At 51.5% G+C, this 23,601-nt stretch overlaps 1 protein-coding gene across 1 annotated transcript; it reads left to right on the forward strand.

The window, feature by feature from the left end:
• The first annotated feature begins 3,869 nt into the window (after positions 1-3,869).
• Positions 3,870-9,601, forward strand: LOC139828664 (olfactory receptor 14A16-like). The gene is made up of 3 exons (XM_071812805.1): positions 3,870-3,909; positions 7,992-8,758; positions 9,596-9,601. Exons 1-3 carry the CDS (start codon positions 3,870-3,872, stop codon positions 9,599-9,601), a joined length of 813 nt encoding a protein of 270 aa, XP_071668906.1.
• Positions 9,602-23,601: the final 14,000 nt, after the last annotated feature.

Here is a 23,601-nt window from a genome sequence, read left to right on the forward strand (position 1 = left end):
GGTGCTGGCAAGGCTGGAAGGGACCCACAGAACCCAGGTCTCTGTCCCCTTGGCCATGTCAGTTGTCTCTGCCACTGAGGGCCAGGAGAAGCCATGTTGTCCTCGTGGCACTGGGGCCTCGTTGCCTCCTTGCAGCCCCATGGGGAAGCTGGAAGTTGTTGTCCCAGTGTTGTCCTTCCCTGGGCCTTGCACGCCCACATCCCACGGTCCCAGGAAGAGCCCTGAGCCGTGTGTGAGGGACAGGATCCCCCTTCCCATTGCCTGGAGGTCATGGCTTCTCCTTTCTGCTTCAGAAATCAATCCAAGGGGTTTCTCAGCATCAGAGCTGAAGAGAAGACTAAAAGGAGACCTCATGGTGGCTAGAGCTTCCTCACAAGGGGAGAAGGAAGGGAAGGTACTGATCTCTTCTCTGTGGTGACCATTGACAGAACCCAAGGGAATGGAAGAAAGATGTGCCAGGAGAGGGTCAGTTGGACAGGAGGAAAAGGTTCTTCACCCAGAGGTGCTGGACACTGAACAGGCTCCCAGGGAGGTGTCACGGCCCCAACCTGACAGTGTTCAAGAAGAGACTGGACAATGTCCTCAGACACAAGGGGTGACCTGTGGGGTGTCCTGTGCAGGGACAGGAGTTGGATTCAATGATCCTTGTGGGTCCCTTCCAACTCAGGACATTCTACAATTCTATGAAATACTAGGTGAAAAGTGCATGTTTTCATTGTACAGATGAGTTGTAACCATACACATCATGTGCATGTCCAATGTGTGCACATGATGAGATGAGCCCAAGGGAGCACAAATGAACCTTGGGGTGCCATAAAGGTCAGTGGGACAGAGATGCTGTTCAGGGGTCTCTTCCAACCTGCAGTATTGTAGGATTCCATGAATCTTTTCCTTGGAGAGCTCTATCAAGAGAGATATATAATGCCCCAGAGTAAATACAGCAGCTCCTCTGAGGAACGTTTCTGCACTGAAACCCTTGATAGGAAATCTGTTGGATAAATTTGATGAAAGCAACTCAGTTTGATCTGCTCACACACTGGACCACAAGGAGGGTGATGGCTGGGTACGATGCCATGTGGTCACTTGTGTCTCAGGAGCTCATAGTCCAGTAGGAAGCCAATGGCTGTGGAGGGGACTGTGAGGTCACTTCCGCCTCTGCAGGGGATAGGCCAACAGCAGGAACATGGCTGGGAAAGGACTGTGAGGTCACCCATACCAGACGAGCAATCGGGCCCAATCAGCGTGGTTTTGCGAAAGGCAGGTCCTGCTTGACCAGCCTGATCTCCTTCTATGACAAGGTGACCGGCTGAGCAGATGAGGGAAAGTCTGTCGTGGGGAGTGCATCCGCCACACAGGCTGTGGGTGTTGTGTCCTTAGACTGCAGTAAAGCCTTTGACACTGTTTCCCACAGCATCTCCTGGAGAAGCTGCAGTTCATGGCCTGGATGGTGTAGCTGTGATGGGTAAAGAACTGGCTGGAGGGCTGGGCCCAAAGAGTTGTGGTGAATGGAGCCAAACCGAGTTGGTGGCTGGTCAGGAGTCGTATCCGCAGGACTCAGTATCGGGGACAGTTCTGTTTAATCTCTTTATCAATGATCTGGATGAGGTGATCAAGGGCAATCTCAGTAAGTTTGTAGATGACACCAAGTTGGGTTGGAATGTTAATCTGCTGGAGGTTGGGAAGGCCATACAGAGGGATCCTGGCTGACTGAGGCCAGTTGTCTGAGTTTCTATGAGGCCAAGTGCTGGGTCAGGCAGATGGGTCATAACAGGCTCCTGGAACAGTACAGGCTTGGGGAAGAGTGGCTGGAAAGCTGCTGTCAGAAAAAGACGTGGGGGTGTTGATTGACAGAGCCTCTTCTGAAGAGCAGGAGGCCTGAGCAGCGGTGATTGGACATGTGTAGGTGTGGGAGAGGGTCAGGGCTGACCCTGCTCTGCTCCTCTCTCACACTGCCCACGCTTGGATGGACCTCAGATATCATCCATGAACCTGGTGGATGCATGAACCTCCTGGAGTGATGGGTGTGGATCCAAATAGAGGATTCAAGCAAGTGTGGGACTGGGACATTAAGGAGATTGGTGACCATTGTCAGGTGTATGAAAGAAGCTGGATGAGTTGTGAGGAACTCACAGGCACTTGCAGCTCCACAGAAAACCAGAGCCTTGCTGTTAAAGCAACAGCAGTTCACATAAAACCAACTCCCAAAATACAAAACACACTGTCCACAGGAAAAACCTTGATAAATATTTGAGAAGGATCTACCAGGTCCCAGGGGTCAGGTCTCAGCCATTCTGGAGATGAACAAGCATCAAGGGCTGACATGGCATCAGAGCCACCTCCACATGGCCCTCACCACCTGTAATCAGTGTCTCCAAGTCTTTCCTTCACCAGCCTCCAGGGACAGGGACCTGCACTGGTTGTTTCCTTCACAGCTGTGTCAGTGATGGCCCTTCATGGGGTCCTAAACACCCTCAGAAACCTGGGGTTTGATTCTGCCTTTCACTTCATCAGAGGTTTGTTCATTCTTTCAGTAGCTGCAGTTCAGGATCATGGCAGCAGAGGGCTCATTCACATTGAAAATCCTCTTCCATTCAAATCCACTGTGCATCATTTTCCTAAAGGCTTCAAGTCTGGTGTGGATGATTAGGGAGATTTCAGGAACAGCCAAGCAGAGAGCATTTCCACAAGAAACAGCAATAAAGCCAAATTTCTTCTATTTCCTTCCCTGTTCGCCCTTCCCTCCCTTTCCAGAACAGGTGGCATCGACAGCTTCCTGTTCATATTGATGTGGAACGTCTCAGGATAAGACTGAATGTATTGGAAACGTGGGTGCCTAAATCACCATGTGAGTGAGGAGATAGGCCAGGACAACTCAAGAGGAATCACACAACTCTGGACCAATACATGGAAGTTCTTGGGAATCTCAGGTGCCACAGCACAGCGATACTTGTGTTCAGGGAGCTGGTCAAGTGACCCATCTCCTGTTCTGTAATGGTATCTGAGTTTGCTCAGGTCATCCCTGACTTGAGCCCCATCCACTGCTGGGTGTTCTCCAGACTCCTGCCTTCAGGAACAAAGTCCCAGGAGACCTTACTGCTGAAGATGGAATCAACGAAGCCATGAAGAACCTCAGTCCTGTCTGATTCTACTCTTAAGAAGTGCAGCAGCAGGCCCACAATCGCCCTCTCTATTTAACTGCAAATGAAGCTATATCAGGTCATCTTCCTGCCCTCAGCCTCCCCGCAGGTATCAAATCCAGGGCAGCTTTGGCATCATCCCCACATCCATGAACAAGCTTTCTAAATTCTTCCTTTGCAGCTTCCCCTGCTTCCACCTCCTGTGTGCTGCCTTTTTGCTCTGGAGCTCCAACAGTTCAAATGGGCAGCCTCACGAGATAAATGCTTCTTTTCATGGGAACTCAGATCATTCTTGTGCTTGGAGCAGGCTGTCCTGTAAGGCTGATCAGATTTCCTGAGCTCCTTCACACTTCAGACCTACTTCTATGTCCCCACCTCTATCGGCCGCTGTCCCCCGGTATGTGAAAGTCTGGAGCCCACCAGCCTGAGCTCTGCTGCTGGCCTTCCTCCCTCCCCTCTGCTGCCTGGGACCCCACTGTTTCCTGGTCGCAACAGCCAAGGTGGACACTGATGTTCACATCCCTCACCAGCTTTTCTTTCTTACCAGATCCAGGTGAGCATCACCCTTGTTGACCCACCAGCAGACATGTTAAGCAGTTGGCCCGGGATCCTTTGGACTGTTGGCACATGACGGTTTGCCTGGCCAGTGAATGTCAGGGCAATTACAGTTCCCCACAGGAACCTGCTCATTGACTGAAGACTTCAAAAGGTTGCTGACAGAAGATCTTTTCCATGATCCAGCAGTTTGCAAAACTCAACGCGCTGTCAACCTGTACTGGGTTTACATGGCAAAGTCTTGGAACTGGGGGTGAGTGTGGTTGTGCTACAGTTGTCACCTCTCTGAGAAGACAACAGGTGTTCGACTGACATCAGACAGCTGATTTCAGCTGGCTCCAAATGGACCCACTCCTTGCCAAATCTGAGCCACTCAGTGATGCTGGCAGCACCTCTGGGATATTGTATTTGAGAAAGGGTAAAAAACTCTGCACAACAGCAGGTGGGAGAGAGGAGGGAGGAGATGTGAGAGAAAAGCACTGCAGACACCAAGGTCATATGCCATAGGACCCAAGCAGGTCCCTCAGCAGGCCAAAGCTTGCTCTCCTGAAATCCTGCTCTTGGCCTTGTGATCATCTCCCAGGAGCCTCAGCTTCACTTTCCCATCCCTGACTGTTCCATCCCTGACCAACTCTTTGTGGTTTGTAAGTGTGAAGTCCCACAGGGGACCTCACCCCACTGACTTCTCAGTCACCCGTGTCAGGAAGATGTTGTCAATGAGCTCCAGCCCCTCCTGGATGGTTGGTAACTTGCAGATATTGGGATATCTCAGGTCTGCCACGAGGACACCGCCCTGGAAACATGGGGCTTCTTTCATTTGTCTGAAGGAGGCCTCATATAATTCCTCTGCCTGATCAGTGAGTCTGTAGCTGATATCCAGGCACCACAACATTGCCCATGTTGTTCTGCCCTCTCTTGCTGACTCCTCAACCTTCATCTGACATTGTCTGTCCCCAGGCAGAGCTCCACACATTCCTGCTGCTTTTCCACATGAAGAAAAACTACCCCTTTGAATCCAGACCTCTGGTATTATAAGTACCAGACCCCCAATAGCCCACACTTTCTCTAGGAGATGGTGTTTGTAGTGCCCTGCAGCTCCTTATCCTGCTGTCTTGGGAGAGACACCCTAATCAGGTTAAACCATCTGCATGAAAACATCAATAGCTGAGTAAATGGAGCTTCAGTTCAGGGAGAGCAGCAACTTTGAGAAAACCTGGTGTTCACTCAGGTTCGGGTTTGATAAGAGGAAGTGACCAGTTCCATCCAGGGGCAGGAGAACAAACCCATCCATAAGGACAGAGCAGGACCTGACACACTGATCAGTGACCCTGAGGAGAAGGGCCTGGGCACTCCAAGGTCCCCACACCAGCCCGTGGTGCACGCTCACCATGAACAAGGTAGCTGCACGCGGGGCTGCATGAGGAGGAGCGTGGGGACCCAGACACCTGGAGTTGTCATCCCATTCGGTTCAGCACTGGTGTGACCCCACACACACGGGGGTGTGCCAGTGTGCGGCTTCCCAGTTTGGAGAAGCAGGGAGGAACTGGAGAGTGCAGGCCTCTGCCAAGGCAGGTTTAGCACCTTGTGCACATGGTGTGGGATGCTGAGGGACCTGGGCTGCTTTGGCCCAGCAGCGCTGGGGAGGCTGCAGCAGTGCAGAAGTCGCCTGAGAGTGCTTGAGAGGTGGTTTCAGAGGTGGTGGAGGTTTTCTAAATAGTGAAAAATTGTATGAGAAAGAAATAATGGCAAAAAGAGCAGCTGGGGAGGTCCAGGCTGGAGATGAGCAGCAAGGAATGTGACTGGAAGGGCAGTGCTGTGGTGGAGCAGGTCAGCAGAGGGAGTCTGCATCAGCCCAAGGCTTTGTGCTTCAAGGAACAGCTGGGGAGGATGCAGAGGTCTCAGCAAGGAAGGAAGATGCTCAGACAAGAGCAAGGTGGGGCAGCAGGGGGGATGTCTGCAGCCTGCAGGGAAAGAGGTGCAGGGGATGCCACAGCACAGGACAGGCTGTGGTGGAGATGATCAAGGGATGTAAAGAGGCTGAAAGCCCCCACCAGACATGAGCTCCTTCTCCCCTTGGCGATGGCTGTTGTCTGCACCTCTGATGCCTGTGAGGAGACACCTTGCCCTTCCAGCACAGGGGCCTCATGGCCTCCTTGTCCCCAGCCCGGACCCTGGGAGGTGTGGGACCATAGTCCTGCCCTTGGCCTTGCACAGCCCCACATCACACTGTCCAGGAAGGGCCCTGGGCAACGTGGGAGGGACAGGATCTGACTCCCCAGGGCTGGGGGTCAAGGCTTGGCCCGTTGGTTAATGAAACACATCCAGGTTTACTCAGCATCAGAGAGACCTGTACTTTGCTTTTCCTGAGCTGTCATCTCTGCCTCCATTTTTCTGCTCTAACCAGACCCTGGGGATGGTTTCTCAGTTGTGCCCCTCAGTGGGACCCATTAGTATTACAAGAATCTTTGGAGTTTGAATCTGAGTTTGACTTCTTGAGAAGTTGCATCAACTCCACCTCAGGGTCTGAGGTCCATGGACTCAGCACCAAACCCATCAGAGGGGTCATTAAAGCACCTTGGACTGCTCCTGTGCTGCTGAGCTGGGCTGGGCTCCTGGGACAGAGGGAGCTCCTGGCAAGCGGCAGTGCTGCAGAGAGACAGCTCTGCCCAGGAGCAGCTCCTCTGCACAGTGCAGCAGGGCTGAGGGCTCTGCCTGGGGATCTCAGGGAGACGAGCAAAGCAGAGAGAGATTAAAGGTGGTCAGGACTGGGAGGATGACTGAGAGCTCACTGGAGGAGAAACCTTTGCAGCCTTTGCCATGGTAAGTCTCTGGGTGCAGGGCAATGCAGCTGTAGTTCCTGGAGTGATTACCTGAATGGGAAGGATCCTGATAATTTAGTCATTTACTCTGGGTTGATGGGGTGGGCGCTGGGGCATAGAAACTAATTTCTTGGTTCAGAATGAGGCCCTGAAATTCCAGATCCATTTCTCTTAAAGATGAATAAACCTGGGAATATCAGAACTAAACACACCCTGGGTTATAGACAGCATCAGGATGAGTTTTCCAGGCTCATCAAGGCTGGTCTGTTGTTCCCATCAGAGCTGCCCACACAGAGCTGCCCCTGGGTAGTGCCCGGCTGCTGGGAGGGGTCTGCAGCGCAGAGCTGAGCACACAGCGGGTGGGATGGGCTCTGTGACACTGACAGGAGGAGACCTGGGGACAGAGACACAGCTGCAGGCAGGGACAGCTCCAGGCAGCAGAGCAGGGGGTGCTCAGCAGCTCTTTTGATCCTTCTCTGCAGATGATGCTGGGTGTTGTCTGCTGGGCAATGATCCGACGGTCCCTTGAGCACATCTGATCTTCAGGGGCCCTGACTCTGCTCTGCTGAGCCTTTCCTTGGGGTCCGCACTCTCCTCTCAGAGTCCTTTGCTTCTCTCAGTGAGGGGTCGTGTCCTGCTCTCTCCATCACGTCTCCACCTCTGGGCTGGGGCAGGGAAGAGTCTGCAGATCTGCCCTTTCAAACAGTGCTCGCCCACTTCTATATGAGTCCAGTTGTTTGGCTTTTTCAGAGAGTTATTTGTGTGTGAATTCATCTTCAAAGCAGCACCAGCAAAATCTCTCAAGTGATGGGTAAAAAAACTGAAAGACACTGCTACTCTCCTGACTCTGTTCTAAGCCATAGGAAGCTGAGCGCTATCACCTGTCCTGCCACACAACTCTCCTCATTTTGGTCATGAAAATGAAGACTTTCTCCCTTCCCATATGTGATGGTGGAAAATAAAAACCACAGACAATATTATTATGAAGACATGTTAAGGCTCCCTTCTGCAGCCCACGTTCTTAGAGACATGAGTGCAGATACTGAACTTTTCCACCAATGGTGGTTTACACCTGACACTGCCTGTGAATGCTGGATCTGTCACAAGCCAGCTCCCGTGTCCCCGCTGGAGCAGAGCAAAGCTGGCAGCTTGGCAGCACACGGGCAGAGGTCCTGCTGCTCACAGCACACTCAGCCAGCACAAACCAGAGGATAGAAATGCATTTCAAATGGAGTGATTACTATGAAAAAATGTAGTGGACTTTTCAGAAGAGTCTTCCTGCATTTTAATTTGTCATTTCGTTTTTTAGACCAGTACCTCCATGTCAGGAAGGAGCAAATGTCCAACAGCAGCTCCATCACCCAGTTCCTCCTCCTGCCGTTCACAGACACACCGGAGCTGCAGCTCTTGCACTTCTGGCTCTTCCTGGGCATCTACCTGGCTGCCCTCCTGGGCAACGGCCTCATCATCGCCACCATAGCCTTGGACCAGCACCTCCACACCCCCATATACTTCTTCCTGCTCAACCTCGCCCTCCTCGACCTGGGCTCCATCTCCACCATTGTCCCCAAATCCATGGCCAACTCTCTGTGGGATACCAGGGTCACTTCCTATGCAGGCTGTGCTGCACAACTCTTTCTTTTTTTCTTTTTAGCTTCAGCAGAATTTTACCTTCTCACTGTCATGTCCTACGACCGCTACGTTGCCATCTGCAAACCCCTGCACTACGGGACCCTCCTGGGCAGCAGAGCTTGTGTCCACATGGCAGCAGCTGCCTGGGCCACTGGGTTTCTCAATGCTCTGCTGCATACGGCCAATACATTTTCACTGCCCCTGTGCAAGGGCAATGCCCTGGGCCAGTTCTTCTGTGAAATCCCCCGGATCCTCAAGCTCTCCTGCTCACACTCCTACCTCAGAGAAGTTTGGCTTCTTGTGTTTAGTCTGTTAATTGGTTTTGGATGTTTTGTGTTCATTGTGGTGTCCTATGTGCAGATCTTCAGGGCCGTGCTGAGGATCCCCTCTGAGCAGGGACGGCACAAAGCCTTTTCCACCTGCCTCCCTCACCTGGCCGTGGTCTCCCTGTTTATCAGCACTGCCATGTTTGCCCACCTGAAGCCCCACTCCATCTCCTCCCCATCCCTGGATCTGGTGGTGTCTGTTCTGTACTCGGTGGTGCCTCCAGCAGTGAACCCCCTCATCTACAGCATGAGGAACCAGGAGCTCAAGGATACCCTGTGGAAACTGATGGCTGGATTTCTTCTGAACCTATAAACTCTCTCTGTCTTCTTCTACATAAGAAGACATTCTCATTGCAGGTTCATCCTGTGTGTAGTATTTTTTGTCTCTAGTTGTGAGTTTGTTTTTTTTTAATGATAATATTTTTATTCCCTTTGTAATTCACTGCCTGCTTTTCTTTTCTCAGTGAGTGGCTGTGTCAATGTGGAATCGTGTTCTCTGTGTCTAAGCAAAATAAAGGATCCTTCACCAGTATTTTTCACTGACATTCTTTCTCCAAGACCTTTCTGGAGCTGCAGTGGTAGTTCCCATGTGCATGGGTAGAAGGGAAGAGAGTCCAGCATGGTAGCCCTGCCAGGGAGCACCAGCGCTTGGTCTTCCAGAGCTGTTCTGGTTCCACTCCCACACTCTCCTTCTCATCCCTTGTGTTGGTGCAAGGCCTGAGTGCTCTGGCAGTTTGGTCCCCGTCCTGCTGTGTGTCAGTGCTGTGAGCACAGGCAGGGACAGGCAATGGGCACTGCTGTGACAGAGCTGGCCTCTGTAACAGTTCTTCTATAAAGAAAAGTGATCTCCTATGGGTAGGGCCTGAGGGTTTAGGTCTTCTTGCAAAGCTTCTCCCACGAACACGCCCAAGAAAGTTACCCACAGATGAAACACCATTGTTCGGCTGGTCAGTGTGTGTGTGCAGGGCTGGCACACAGTAGTGTCCTCTCACAGCCAGGCCTCCTGCCAGAGACCTGCAGGACCAGCAGAGCAGGGGCTGGGTTGTGCCCCTGTGCACTGGACACCCCTCAGAAGGAACCTCAGGTCAATCATCATGGACTGGCCCCTCACAACCTCCATTTCCAGCACTGAGGGCTCACCCACACAGGCTGTTCTTCCCTCCGTGGAGGGACACTGAATGAGTAGGTCAGCAGTCCAAGATTGTATCGTACAGATTGTATTGTACAGTGAGCACACACACCATGTACGTGAGGTGACATGAACCCGAGTGAGCACAAACACCATCAACTGTTCTTTGGGGTTCCATGAACGCCTATAGTTCAGACAAGATCTTGAGATTACATCATGATCGAAGTAACATCCCATTGTTAACTGCCTGAATGCAGCACTGAGATGTGCTTCCTTCAACCAAGGGCCTTGTGTCCATTCTTCCTGCCAGGGGACATCTCAGATGGGTGCAGAGCAGGGTGACACACCAAAGGGATGAGGTGCCTCCTGTCCTTTGTGAGTGTCAACAGTAGGCCAGAGGGACACTGTGACTCCTGCCTCTGTAAAAGGGACAGACTCTGTCTCTGAGCATCCCTGGGTGCATAAGGAGTCCATGAGGCCAGCTTAGACATGGATGCCTGGCAGACCCTGACGTTTGTGTGTGTGACTCCAGGAACAAACCTCACTGCCCCAGTGAGATTGATCTCAGCTGCCTTGGACAGGATCATTGCAAGTGCTCCTGTCTGCTCTGTCACCCTTGCCCATGATTCCCGATTGTGCTCTCAAAAGTGCCATAGGAACCAGAATGGTTCTGGAGTCCTTAAAAAATGCAGACCTCAAACCCATCTTCAAGAAGAGCAGGAATAGGAACTGCGAGAATAACAGGGTGGCCACCCAACCTCCCTCCCTGGGAAGGGGATGGGACGTATCCTCCTGCAGCCGTTTCCAGGAATGTGAAGGACAAGGAAGGGACTGCTGAACCCAAATGGACAGGGGAAAGAAAGGCATGTTGTGTACAGGGTGTTTGCAAGGCTCAGCCGTGGTCTCCTTCTGGCCAGAGTGGTGCTGATGGCGCTCAAGAAGTGGATGCTGGATGGGAAGTTGGCTGAACTGTCAAGCCCAAATGTCATCAGTGGTACAAAGTCCTCCATGCAGCCAGTTACTGGTGTCATCTCTCAGTGACCAGCACTTGGGGAACACTGTTGAACATCTTTATTCTCCCCTCCTATGATGTAATGGAGTGAACTTTCAGTGCCTTTGAGGATGATGGAGTCCTTGAGCAACCTCACCTGGTTCACCCTGCCCTAAGCAGGAGAGTGAGACAAGATGAGTGAGACAAGGGTTCTCTGCAAACCTGAGTTATTCTGTGATTTGACAGAATTTTTGCCTTGGAGAGGTTTCTGGAGAGGGAATAGGTAGAATAATAACAATAAAAATAAATAAATAAATGAAAAATAAGGCTGTAGAGGAGATCTAGAAGTTGTTAACATAAAAACAGCAGTTGCAGTGAGGAGTGCTTTTCACTCACAGTGTTAGTGGGAAATATATTTGACAAATTTGAACAAGGTGAGGAAGCGAGATGGGTGTCTGCAGCCTGTGGGAAAGAGGGGCAGGTATAGGACTGAGTAGAACACGCTTCAGTCTTGGGAGGTCCTGGGTGCTAAGGAGGAGGATGGATGAGTGTGGTATTATGAGGTCAGTTGTGTTTCAGACACTCATAATCCAATCAGAATCCTGTGGCTGTGAAGGGGACAGTGAGGTCAGTTCTGTCTCTGAAGGTGACAGCCCAGCAGCAGGGACATGGCTGGGAAAGAACCTCTGCCTAGGTGCCCACAGGCCCTACCCAGGAGATGGGTAGGAGATGCCTTAGAGATGTGTTATCATGTCCATCCCACCTGAGAACATGACGGGACAGCAGCAGGAACATGGTCGTGTCTGTCAGAGAAGCTGAGCGGCCCGTAGCAGTCATGGGATTTAGAAAATCATGGTGAGGTCAGGTAAAAGACCACAAGAAGCCTAATGGGTTGGGTTCCCTGCATGAAGGGCAGTTTCTGAAGCGGCTGAGCTTTCCATGGTAGTTGGAAAAGCAGAAGAGAGAAAAAAAAAATGCAAAGTGCAATTTGGAAGGTGAGGATTGGATATGAGGAGGAAGAAATGTCAGTGGAAGGGCAGTGCTGTGGTGCAAGAGGTCACCCAGAGGGAGCTGGATCAGCCCATGGTTTGTGTTCCAAAGAGCAGCCAGTGAGGGTGCAGACACAGCAGTGAAGGTGCAGAAATGCTGGGGTGAGAACAGGTGGGGAAGCGAGATGGGTGTCTGCAGCCTGCAGGGAAAGAGGAGCAGGGGTAGGACCGTGTAGAACAGCCCGTGGTGGAGATGGCAAAGGGCGCTGGCAAGGCTGGAAGGGACCCACAGAACCCAGGTGTCTGTCCCCTTGGCCATGGGAATTGTCTCCGCCACTGAGGCCCAGGAGAAGCCATGTTGTCCTCATGGCACTGGGGCCTCGTTGCCTCCTTGCAGTCCCTTGGGGAAGCTGGAAGTTGTTGCACCAGTGTTGCCCTTCCCTGGGCCTTGCACACCCACATCCCATGGTCCCAGGAAGAGCCCTGAGCCATGTGTGAGGGACAGGATCCCCCTTCCCATTGCCTGGAGGTCATGGCTTCTCCTTTCTGCTTCAGAAAGCAAACCAAGGGGTTTCTCAGCATCAGAGCTGAAAAGAAGACTAAAAGGAGACCTCATGGTGGCTACAGCTTCCTCACAAGGGGAGAAGGAAGGGTAGGTACTGATCTCTTCTCTGTGGTGACCATTGACAGAACCCAAGGGAATGGAAGAAAGATGTGCCAGGGGAGGGTCAGTTGGACAGGAGGAAAAGGTTCTTCACCCAGAGGTGCTGGACACTGAACAGGCTCCCAGGGAGGTGTCACGGCCCCAACCTGACAGTGTTCAAGAAGAGACTGGACAATGTCCTCAGACACAAGGGGTGACCTGTGGGGTGTCCTGTGCAGGGACAGGAGTTGGATTCAATGATCCTTGTGGGTCCCTTCCAACTCAGGACATTCTACAATTCTATGAAATACTAGCTGAAAAGTCCATGTTTTCATTGTACAGATGAGTTGTAACCATACACATCATGTGCATGTCCAATGTGTGCACATGATGAGATGAGCCCAAGGGAGCACAAATGAACCTTGGGGTGCCATAAAGGTCAGTGGGACAGAGATGATGTTCAGGGGTCTCTTCCAACCTGCAGTATTGTAGGATTCCATGAATCTTTTCCTTGGAGAGCTCTATCAAGAGAGATATAAAATGCCCCAGAGTAAATAGAGCAGGTCCTCTGAGGAACGTTTCTGCACTCAAACCCTTGATAGGAAATCTGTTGGATACATTTGATGAAAGCAGCTCAGTTCTATCTGCTCACACACTGGACCACAAGGAGGGTGATGGCTGGGTACGATGCCATGTGGTCACTTGTGTCTCAGGAACTCATAGTCCAGCAGGAAGCCAATGGCTGTGCAGGGCACTGTGAGGTCACTTCTGCCTCTGCAGGGGATAGGCCAACAGCAGGAACATGGCTGGGAAAGGACTGTGAGGTCACACACACCAGACGAGCAATCGGGTCCAATCAGCATGGCTTTGTGAAAGGCAGGTCCTGCTTGACCAGCCTGATCTCCTTCTATGACAAGATGACCGGCTGAGCAGATGAGGGAAAGTCTGTCGTGGGGAGTGAATCCGCCACACAGGCTGTGGGTGTTGTGTCCTTAGACTGCAGTAAAGCCTTTGACACCGTATCCCACAGCATCTCCTGGAGAAGGTGCAGCTCATGGCCTGGATGGTGTATCTGTGATGGGTCAAGAACTGGATGGAGGGCCGGGCCCAAAGAGTTGTGGTGAACAGTGCGAAATCCACTTGGCCTCCAGTCCCAAGTGGTGTCCCCAGGGCTCAGTATTTGGCTCAGTTCTATTTAACCTTTATCAATAATCTTGATGAGGGGATGGAGTGCAGCCTCAGTAAGTTTGCAAATGACACCAGGTTGGGTGGGAGTGTTGATTTGCTGGTGGGTGGGAAGGCCACACAGAGAGATCTGGACTAGCTGGATTGTTGTGCTGAGGCCAATTGCCTGAGGGCACTGGGTCCTGGATAGGGTCACAACAACCCCAGGCAGCGCTACAGGCTTGGGGAAGAGAGGCTGGAAAACTGCCTGATAGAAAGGGATCTGGGGGTGTTGATCAACCGCGGCTGAACATGAACCTGCATGTGCCCAGGTGGCCAAAAAGGCCACCAGCATCCTGCCTTGTATCACTAAGGGGAGACCTCGCTGTCCACAACTGCCTGAAGGGAGGTTGGAATACGGAGGGTGTTGGTCTCTTCTATGAAGTAGCAAGTGACTGGACAAGAGGAAATGGCCTCAAATTGTGCCAGGGGAGGTTTAGATTGGATATTAGGAAAAAATTCTTCCTGGAAAGGGTTGTCAGGCAATGGAACAGTCTGCCCAGGGCAGTGGTGGAGTTGCCATACCTGGAAGGGTTTAAAAGGTGTTTAGATGAGGTTCTTAGGGACATGGTTTAGTGCTAGATTTATTTTATGGTTGGACTCAATTATACTGAGAGTCTCTTTGAACTGAAATAGTGCTATGATTCTCTGTTACCAACTGGAAAATTCTTCTATCTCTTCTTCAAAGTGCTCTTCACACACCTGCCTCTTTACCTATAGTCCTGAAACTTCTCTAAATAAGCACACAATCTTGAATAGCAGATGTAAATGATGAAAGCACCATGGCTCTATCAGTCTGGTCTGATCCCTGCCAGTCCCAGGCAAACACCTCAGGTACACGGGGGCCTCTCGAGGTTTGCACGGGGTGCTTATAGTGAGACCATGGAGCTCAGTCCGAAAATCTGAGAACTCCCCTCAAAACTGAAAAACAAAACCAACAACAACAAAAAGAACAAAAAGCCCCACACTCTTTTTTTCATCAGATTAAATAATTCAATATTTCCATTAAAATATCCATGGAAGTTCTGTTCTGTCAAACTATGAATTTTCAGTATGTGTATGAACTGTGGGAGATGAAACATTGACCTTTCCCTGTGCTTGCATTGCCAGAATTCTGTCCATCACAATGTGTATTTAATCCCCTGAACATCCAGGAGTTTCTGCCTGTCCTTATCCAGCTCACCATGTCTGAACTCATCTCTTCAGAAGCCTGTCTGAACATTTGCACTTTCCATGGCTCCCCAGAGGTTCTTCACCTCTCACTCTTTGCTCATTCAGAACCTCTCAGCTCTCACTCTGCTTTGAGTTTCAGGCAGGTAAAGTCTTTCAGCAGTTGCTCTCGTACTCCCTACAGGCAACTCTTCAATTATGGCAATGGACCTCGCTGGAAACTGCTTAATTTAACCATAGAACTGAGAAACATCACTAAGTTCTGTTGCATTTTTTGTTTTGTTTCCTCTAATTAAAAATTCCCCCGGTGCCTGTTTACTTGCAGTTCTCTGAGGAAATATGAAATAATTCCTGCAAAGAAGCTGTAACAATGAGGTGCAAACTTCAGTGCGGAATCTGATGTAAAGAAATGTGCTGTAAATCCCAGGAGGGCCAATGAGCAGAACAGGGAGTTTGGGGAGCTGAATATAGATTTCCTGCTAACAATCTGAGTAGAGAAACATTCTTCACAGGAACTGCTCTGTTTATTTGACACCTTTTAGGTCTCCTCCTCTGCCTGTATATTTTATTTTCTTGTTCCTCCACCTGTTCCTTCTTCCAAAACCTTTCCAAGGGAAAGGTTCCTTGAATCACACAGTAACTCAGGTTGAACATCATCTTGTCTCACTGTCCTGCTCAGGGCAGGGTGAACCAGGTGAGGTTGTCCAAGGCCTCTGCCCAGCTTTGCACCATCCACAAAGGAGCTGAAGGTTCACTGCGTCACATCATACAGGGGAGAATAAAGACATTCCACAGTGTTGGCCCAAGTGCTGGTCCCTGAGGGATTCCTCTGGTAACTGGTCTATGGGGCACTTTTACCAGTGGTGACATTTGGGCTCTATGGGGTCTACAGATGCTATATAAAATGCTGTGTAAAAGGATGTGCTCATGTTTTTGTGGCAGTAGTGTATTGAAAAATTAAAATGTCATGAGTTTGCCAGTTTAAGAGTTGGGGTGTTCAGCTGGAGAAGAGAGGCTCCTGGGAGACGTTATTGCAGCCTTTCTGGACCGAAAAGGGGCCGATAAGAACGATGGGGACAGACTTTTGAGCAGGGCCTGTTGTGTAGGACAAAGGGTGATGGTTTAAACTAGAATAGGAGAGAGTCAAGGAGTGAAATGAGGAAGAGATGTTTTACACTGAGGGTGGTAAAACACTGGGACAGGTTTCCCAGAGAGGTGGTGGATGAACCATCCCTGGAGACATCCCAGGCCAGGTTGGATGGGGCTCTGAGCACCCTGAGCTGGTGAAGATGTCCCTGATCACCGAAGGGAGTTGGACCAGATGGGCTGTGAATGTCACTTCCAACTCAAACTACTTTGTGATTCTAGGATTCAGTGACAGGAAAGACTGGATGTATCAATGCTTGATTGCTGGAAAAGGTCTTGTCTGGCTTGCGTGAACCAAGTTGGCAGCTTCACCCAGCAGCTCTCCACGCCCGAGTGGAGAGCTGACCCACTTCTGTACAACCAACCCTGCTCCTGCCCCACAGTGCCCAGAGGATACTGCCCAGAGCCCCCAGGATGGGGATGCTGTGAAGTGGATGCCCCCTCAGAAAGCCAGGGAGAGCTGCATGTCATGAAGATGATGGAGTGGAGCATGTCCCATGTGAGGAGGTGATTCTGGTGCCATTTTGAGCCCTGAGGTGATTCTGGCACCACTATTTTAAGGCAGCTTGGGGGTCACTCCCTTGTTCTTCTTTCTTCCCTGGTAAGACCACACCTGGAATATTGTGTCCAGTTGTGGCCCCTCAGCTCCAGAAGGACAGGGAACTGCTGGAGAGAGCCCAGTGCAACCACCAAGATGCTGAAGGGAGTGGAGCATCTCCCGTGTGAGGAAAGGCTGAGGGAGCTGGGGCTCTGAAGCTGGAGGAGACTGAGGGGGGACTCATTCCTGGGGATCAATATGGAAAGGGGCAGTGTCAGGAGGATGGAGCCAGGCTCTTCTGGGTGACAACCAGTGACAGGACAAGGAGCAATGGGTACAAACTGGAACACAAAAGGTTCCGCTTAAATTTGAGAAGAAATTTCTTCTCAGTGAGGGTGATAAAACACTGGCCCAGGCTGCCCAGGGAGGTTGTGGAGTCTCCATCTCTGCAGACATTCAAACCCGCCTGGACACCTTCCTGTGGAACCTCAGCTGGGTGTTCCTGCTCCGTGGGGAGATTGCACTGGGTGAGCTTTCCAGGGCCCTTCAACCCCTGACATCCTGGGATTCTGTGATTAGTGAGGGGTTGCTGGGAACACTGGTGGGGTTGCTGGAATCACTGGGGGGGGCAGCTGGGATGGTTACTGGGAACACTAAGAGGATTTGTGAGGGAATATTGGGAACCCTGGGAGGTTTACTGGGAGCACTGGGGGTTTACTGGGACTTCTTGCAGGATTACTGGGAACAATAGGGGTTGCTGGGATCACTGGAGGGGTTAGTGGGGGGTTACTGGGAGCACTAGGAGGATTAGTGGGTGTTACTGGGAGCACTGGAAGGATTGCTGGGAATACTGGGTATTGCTGGGAGGGTACTTGGAGCACTAGGAGGATTAGTGGGTGTTACTGGGAGAACTGGGAGGGTTGCTGGAAATACTGGGAATTGCTGAGGAGTACTTATATCACTAGGTGGTTACTGGGAGGGTTACTGAGAGGGTTACTGGGAGGGTTACTGGGAGGCTCACTGGGAACACTACAAGGATTACTGGGTAACACTGGGTGGGTTATTGGAACCACTGGGTCAGTCTCTGGGGTCATTACTGGGAGCACTGGGGGTTTACTGGGAGTTACTGGAGGATTACTGGGAACAATGGTGGTTACTGGGAGCACTGTGAGTGTTAGTGGGGGATTACTGGGAGCAATGGGGGGGCTTCTGGGAGTCACTGGCTGCACTGGGGGGGTTGCTGGGAACACTGGGAGGGTTATTGGGAACACTGGGGTTTGCTGGGGAGTTACTGGGAGCACTAGGTGGTTACTGGGAGCACTGGTAAGGTTACAGGGAGGGTTACTGGGAACACCAGGAGAATTAGAGGAGGGTTTCTGGGAACAGTGAGAGGGTCACTGGGAGCACTGGGGGTTTACTGGGAGTACTTGCAGGATTACTGGGAACAATGGGGGTTGCTGGGAGTATGGGGAGGATTACTGGGAACATGGGCAGTTGGTGGGGCCTTACTGGGAGCACTAGGTTGTTACTGGAAGCACTGTGGGGGCTTGATGGGAGCACTGGGAGGGCTACTGGGAGCATTTGGGTTCATTAGGAGTTGCTGGAGGATTACTGGGAAAGTTACTGGGAACACTGGGAGGGTACTGGGAACAGTGGGTGGGTTACTGGGAGCACTAAGAGGATTTTTGGGAGCACTGGGAGGGTTACTGGGATGACTGGGAGGGTTACTGGGGGTTTTGCTGGGAGCAGTGGCAGGGTTACTCAGAACACTGGGCATTGCTGGGGCTCACATGAAAGCACTAGGTGGTTACTGGGATCACTGGGAGGGCTAGTGGGGGATCACTGGGAGCAATGGGGTGTTGCTGAGGCTCACTGTGAGCACTGAGAGAGGTTGGTGGGAGCACTGGGAGGTTTACTGGGAGGGTTACTGGGAACAGTAGGATGATTAGTGGGGGGTTAATGGGAACACTACGTGGTTACTGGGAGCATGGGGAGGGATACTGGGAGTACTGGGGGTTTACTGGGAGCTCTTGGAGGATTACTGGGAACAATGGAGGCTGCTGGGATCACTGGAAAGGTTAGTTGGGGGTTACTGGGAACACTGGAGGGGTTACTGGGGGTTATTGGGTGCACTGGAGTGGTTAGTGGGAGGGTTACTGGGAGCACTGGGAGCATGAGGGTGATACTGCTGTGGGTGTCTATCACAATCCACCAGCTCAGGGTGAGGACGTTACCGAGGCCTCTCCAGCAGCTGAGAGCGGCCTCAGTCACAGGCCCTGGTTGCCGTGGGGGTTTGAACTCCCCTGTGTTTCTGGAAGGACGACTCAGCCAGACACAGTCCAGGAGGTTCACCAAGTGCATCCATGAGAACTTCCTGATGCAAAGGGTGGAGGAGCCGACTGGGAGAGGAGCTGCTGGACCTCATCCTCACTAACAAGGAGGGTCTGGTTGAAGCGGTAAAGGTTGAGAGCTGCCTTGTTTGCAGCGACCATGAGATGGTGCAGTTCAGGATCTCGTGGCAGGAGCAGGATAGCAAGCAGAATTGCAACCCTGGACTTGAGCAGGGCAAACTTTGGCCTATTCAGGCAATTGCAGGGGGAAATCCCCTGGGCAAGGCTGCTTGAAGGTAAAGAGGCCCAAGATAGTTGGTCAGTGTTCAGGGACTGTTTGTACCGGGCACAAGATCAGAGCATCCCAACACGTAGGAAGTGAAGGAAGGGAGCCAGGAGACCTGCGTGGTTAAACAGGGAGATGCTGGGGATGCTCAAGTGGAAGAGGAGAGTTTATAGATCATGGAAGGAGGGTCTGGCCACTTGGGGAGAATATCAGGCTGTTGTCAGAGGGTGTAGGGAGGCAACTAGGAAAGCTAAGGCCTCCTTAGAATTAAACCTGGCGAGAGGGGTCAAGGACAACAGGAAGAGCTTTTTCCAATAGGTGGCAGATAAAACTAACAGCAGAGACAATGTAGGCCCACTGATGAACGAGGTGGGTGCCCTGGTGACAGAAGATACAGAGAAGGCAGAGTTACTGAATGCTTCTTTGTCTCTGTCTGCTCTGCCAGGGGCTGTCCTGAGGAGCCCTGTACCACTGAGACCCATGGGGAAAGCAGGACAATGGAGGAGTTTGCCTGGGTTGATGAGGACTGGGTTAGGGAGCAGTTGGACAATCTGGACATCCATAAATCCATCGGTCCGGATGGGATGCACCCGCGGGTGCTGAGGGAGCTTGCTGAGGTCATTGCTGGACCGTTCTCCATCATCTTTGCCACGTCTTGGGAAACAGGAGAGGTGCCTGAAGACTTGAGGAAAGCAAATGTCACTCCAGTCTTCAAAAAGGGCAAGAAGGAGAACCCAGGTAACTATAGACTGGTCAGCCTCACCTCCATCCCTGGGAAGGTGATGGAACAACTTACCCTTGGTGCCATCTCAAAGCATATCAAGGATAAGAGGGTCATTAGGGGCAGTCAGCATGGCTTCACCAAGGGGAAGTCGTGCTTGACCAACCTCATAGCCTTTTATGAGGACATAACAAGGTGGATGGATGATGGCAAAGCAGTGGATGTGATCTACCTTGACTTCAGTAAAGCATTTGACACCGTCTCCCACAGCAACCTTGCTGCTAAACTGAGGGAGTGCGGTCTGGATGAGCGGGTAGTGAGGTGGACTGTGAACTGGCTGAAGGGAAGAAGCCAGAGAGTTGTGGTCAATGGGCAGAGTCCAGTTGAGGCCTGGATCCAGTGCAGTGCCCCAGGGGGCAGTGCTGGGGCCAGTATTATTCAATATACTCATCAATGATTTGGACGAGGGAATAGAGTGACTGTCAGCAAGTTTGCTGGTGACACCAAGCTGGGAGGAGTGGCTGACACTGGAAGCTGTGCTGCCATCAGAGACCTGGACAGGCTGGAGAGTTGAGTGGGGGAAAATTTAATGAAATATAACAAGGGCAAGTGTGGAGTCTTGAATCTGGGCAGGAACAACCCCAGGTTCCAGTATAAGTTGGGGAACAGCCTGCTAGAGAGTAGTGTAGGGGAAAGGGCTTTGGGGGTCCTCGGGACAGCAGGGTGACCATGAGCCAGCACTGGGCTCTTGTGGCCAGGAAGGCCAATGGTACCTGGGGTGGGTTAGAAGGGGGTGGTCAGTAGGTCAGAGAGGTTCTCCTGCCCGTCTGCTCTGCCCTGGGGAGACCACAGCTGGAATATTGTGTCCAGTTGTGGCTCCTCAGTTCCAGAAGGGCAGGGAACTGCTGGAGAGAGTCCAGCGCACCCACCACGATGCTGAAGGGAGTGGAGCATCTCCCGTGTGAGGAAAGGCTGAGGGAGCTGGGGCTCTGGAGCTGGAGAAGAGGACACTGAGGGGTGACCTCATGAGTGTTCATAAATATATAAAGGGTGAGTGTCAGGAGGATGTAGCCAGGCTCTTCGCGGTGACAACCAATGATAGGACAAGGGGTAATGGGTGCAAACTGGAACACAGGAGGTTCCACTGAAAGATGAAAATAAACTTCTTCCCGGTGCGGGTGGCAGAGCCTGGCCCAGGCTGCCCAGGGAGGTTGTGGAGTCTCCTTCTCTGCAGACATTCAAACCCGCCTGGACACCTTCCTGTGGAACCTCAGCTGGGTGTTCCTGCTCCATGGGGAGATTGCACTGGATGAGCTTTCCAGGTCTCTTCCAATCCCTGACATTCTGGGATTCTGAGATCTCGTCCCCCAGTCTGTCTGTACAGACAGGGTTGCTGTGTCTCAGATGCAAAATGCTACCCCCGGTATATCTGACAGCATTTGTGCTCACTTCTGTTAATCTCATCTCACGTACATGATGTGCATGCACACATCTCATCTGTAGAACACAAACATTCTTCTTCTTACCAACTCATTCATTGTCTTTCCATGGAGGGACAAAGAACCGCTCTGAGCTGGGGTGAGAGGCCAGTGATGGAAATGGACATTGTGAGGGATTAGTCCATGATGATTGGGGCAGATTGTGTTGGGTGTCCAGTGCACAGGGGCACAGCACAGACCCTGCTCTGCTGGTCCTGCAGGTCTCTGGCAGGAGGCCTGGCTGTGAGAGGACACTGCAGGAGGTTCTGAGAAAAAGTTTGAATGAAGACCTAAGCCTTTCTTTCTGGAAAGGCTGTTCTGAGGCCAGCTCTGCCACACAATCCCCATCGCCTGTCCCTGCTTGCGATCACAAGTGATACACAGCAGGATGGTGACAAAGGTGCCAGAGCACGCAGTGCTGGTGCTCCCTGGCAGTGCTGCCATACTGGACTCTTTTCCTCTCCATCCAGACACACAGGAACTGTCCCTGCAGCTCCAAAAAGGCCTTGGAGTTAGGATGTCAGCAGAAAAATATTTCCTGAAGGGCCCTTTATTTTGTTTATACACAGAGAGCACCATTCCTCATCATCACAGCCACTCAGTGAGAAGAGCAGACAGTGAATTTCAAAGGGACTTAAAACATTATCACAATGAAAAAAACACAAATAGAGAAAAAAAGTACTGCAGACAGGATGAACCTGCAAAGAGTTAGACTATAACTCTTACGTAGAAGAAGATAGATACAGTTTATAGCTTCAGAAGAAATCGAGTCATATGTTTCTGCAGGGCGTCCTTGAGCTCCTGGTTCCTCATGCTGTAGATGAGGGGGTTCACTGCTGGAGGCACCACCGAGTACAGAACAGACACCACCAGGTCCAGGGATGGGGAGGAGATGGAGGGAGGTTTCAGGTGGGCAAACATGGCAGTGGTGACAAACAGGGAGACCACGGCCAGGTGAGGGAGGCAGGTGGAAAAGGCTTTGTGCCGTCCCTGCTCAGAGGGGATCCTCAGCACGGCCCTGAAGATCTGCACATAGGACAGCACAATGAACACAAAACACCCAAATGCTAAACAGACACCAACCACAATAAGCCCAAGTTGCCTGAGGTAGGAGTGTGAGCAGGAGAGCTTGAGGATGTGGGGGATTTCACAGAAGAACTGGTCCAGCCCCATGAGATAAATGCTTCTTTTCAGGGGTACTTGGAAAGATCATTCTTGTGCTTGGAGCAGGTTGTCCTGTAAGGTTTGTTTAGGTTTCCTGAGCTCCTTCACTCTTCAGATCTACTTCCATGCCACCACCTCTATTGGTCGCCACCCCTCAGTATGTCAAAGTCTTCTCCTCTGGAGCCCACCAGCCTGTGCTCTGCTGCTGGCCTCCCTCCCTGCCCTCTGGTGCCTGGGACCCCACTGTTTCCTGGTCACAACAGCCAAGGTGGACACTGATGTTCACATCCCTCACCACCTCTTCCTTGTTTCACAATTCACGTTCACCAACGTCAGACAGAACTGATTTCAGCTGCTCCAAGATGGACCCACGCCTTCCAAATCTGAGCCACTCAGGGATGCTGGCAGCACCTCTGGGATATTGAATTTGAGAAAGGGTAAAAAAAGCTGCACAACAGCAGGTGGGAGAGAGGAGGAAGGAAATGTGAGAGAAAAGCACTGCAGACACCAAGGTCATATCCCATAGGACCCAAGCAGGTCCCTCAGCAGGTCAAAGCTTGCTCTCCTGAAATCCTGCTCTTTGCCTTGTTATCATCTCCCAGGAGCCTCAGCTCCACTTTCCCATCCCTGACTGTTCCATCCTGACCAACTCTTTGTGGTTTGTAAGTGTGAAGTCCCACAGGGCACCTCACCTCACTGACCCCTCAGACACCCGTGTCAGGAAGATGTTGTCAATGAGCTCCAAACCCTCCTGGAAGGCTGGTGCCTTGCAGATATTGGGATATCTCAGGTCTGCCATGAGGACACAGCCCTGGAAACATGAGGCTTCTTTCATCTGTTTGAAGAAGGCATCATCTAATTCCTCTTCCTGACCAGTGAGTCTGCAGCTGATGTCCAGTGACCACAACATTGCCCATGTTGTTCTGCCCTCTCATGCTGACTCCTCAAAATTCAGCTGACATTGTCTGTCCCCAGGCAGAGCTCCACACATTCCTGCTGTTCTCTGACATAAAGGACAACTTGCCCTTGGAGTCCAGACATGGCATTACGAGTACCAGGCCCCCAAGACCCCACAGTTTCTCCAGGAGATGGTATTTATAGTGCCCTGCAGCTCCTTATCTTGTTATCTTGGGAGACACACCCCCATCAGGACAAGCCCTCTACATGCAAACAATAACAGCTGAGCAAATGGAACTTCAGTCCAGGGAGAGGACACAACTTTGAGGAAATCTGGGATTCACCCGTCAGAAAGCTCTTCAGTTTTACAAGGAGAAGTGAAACATTCTGCATAAGGGTGGGAGAATTACCCTACACATCAGGATA

Source organism: Patagioenas fasciata, chromosome 9 (assembly GCF_037038585.1).
Source record: "Patagioenas fasciata isolate bPatFas1 chromosome 9, bPatFas1.hap1, whole genome shotgun sequence".
NCBI lineage: Eukaryota > Metazoa > Chordata > Aves > Columbiformes > Columbidae > Patagioenas > Patagioenas fasciata.

Excerpts from the sequence above, each read along its gene's own strand:
- LOC139828664 (XM_071812805.1), top strand. The coding sequence starts at position 3,870 with ATGATCCAGCAGTTTGCAAAACTCAACGCGCTGTCAACCT. Across the intron at positions 3,910-7,991 it reads ACTCAACGCGCTGTCAACCT|CCTTGGACCAGCACCTCCAC; the intron begins GTACTGGGTTTA and ends TCGCCACCATAG.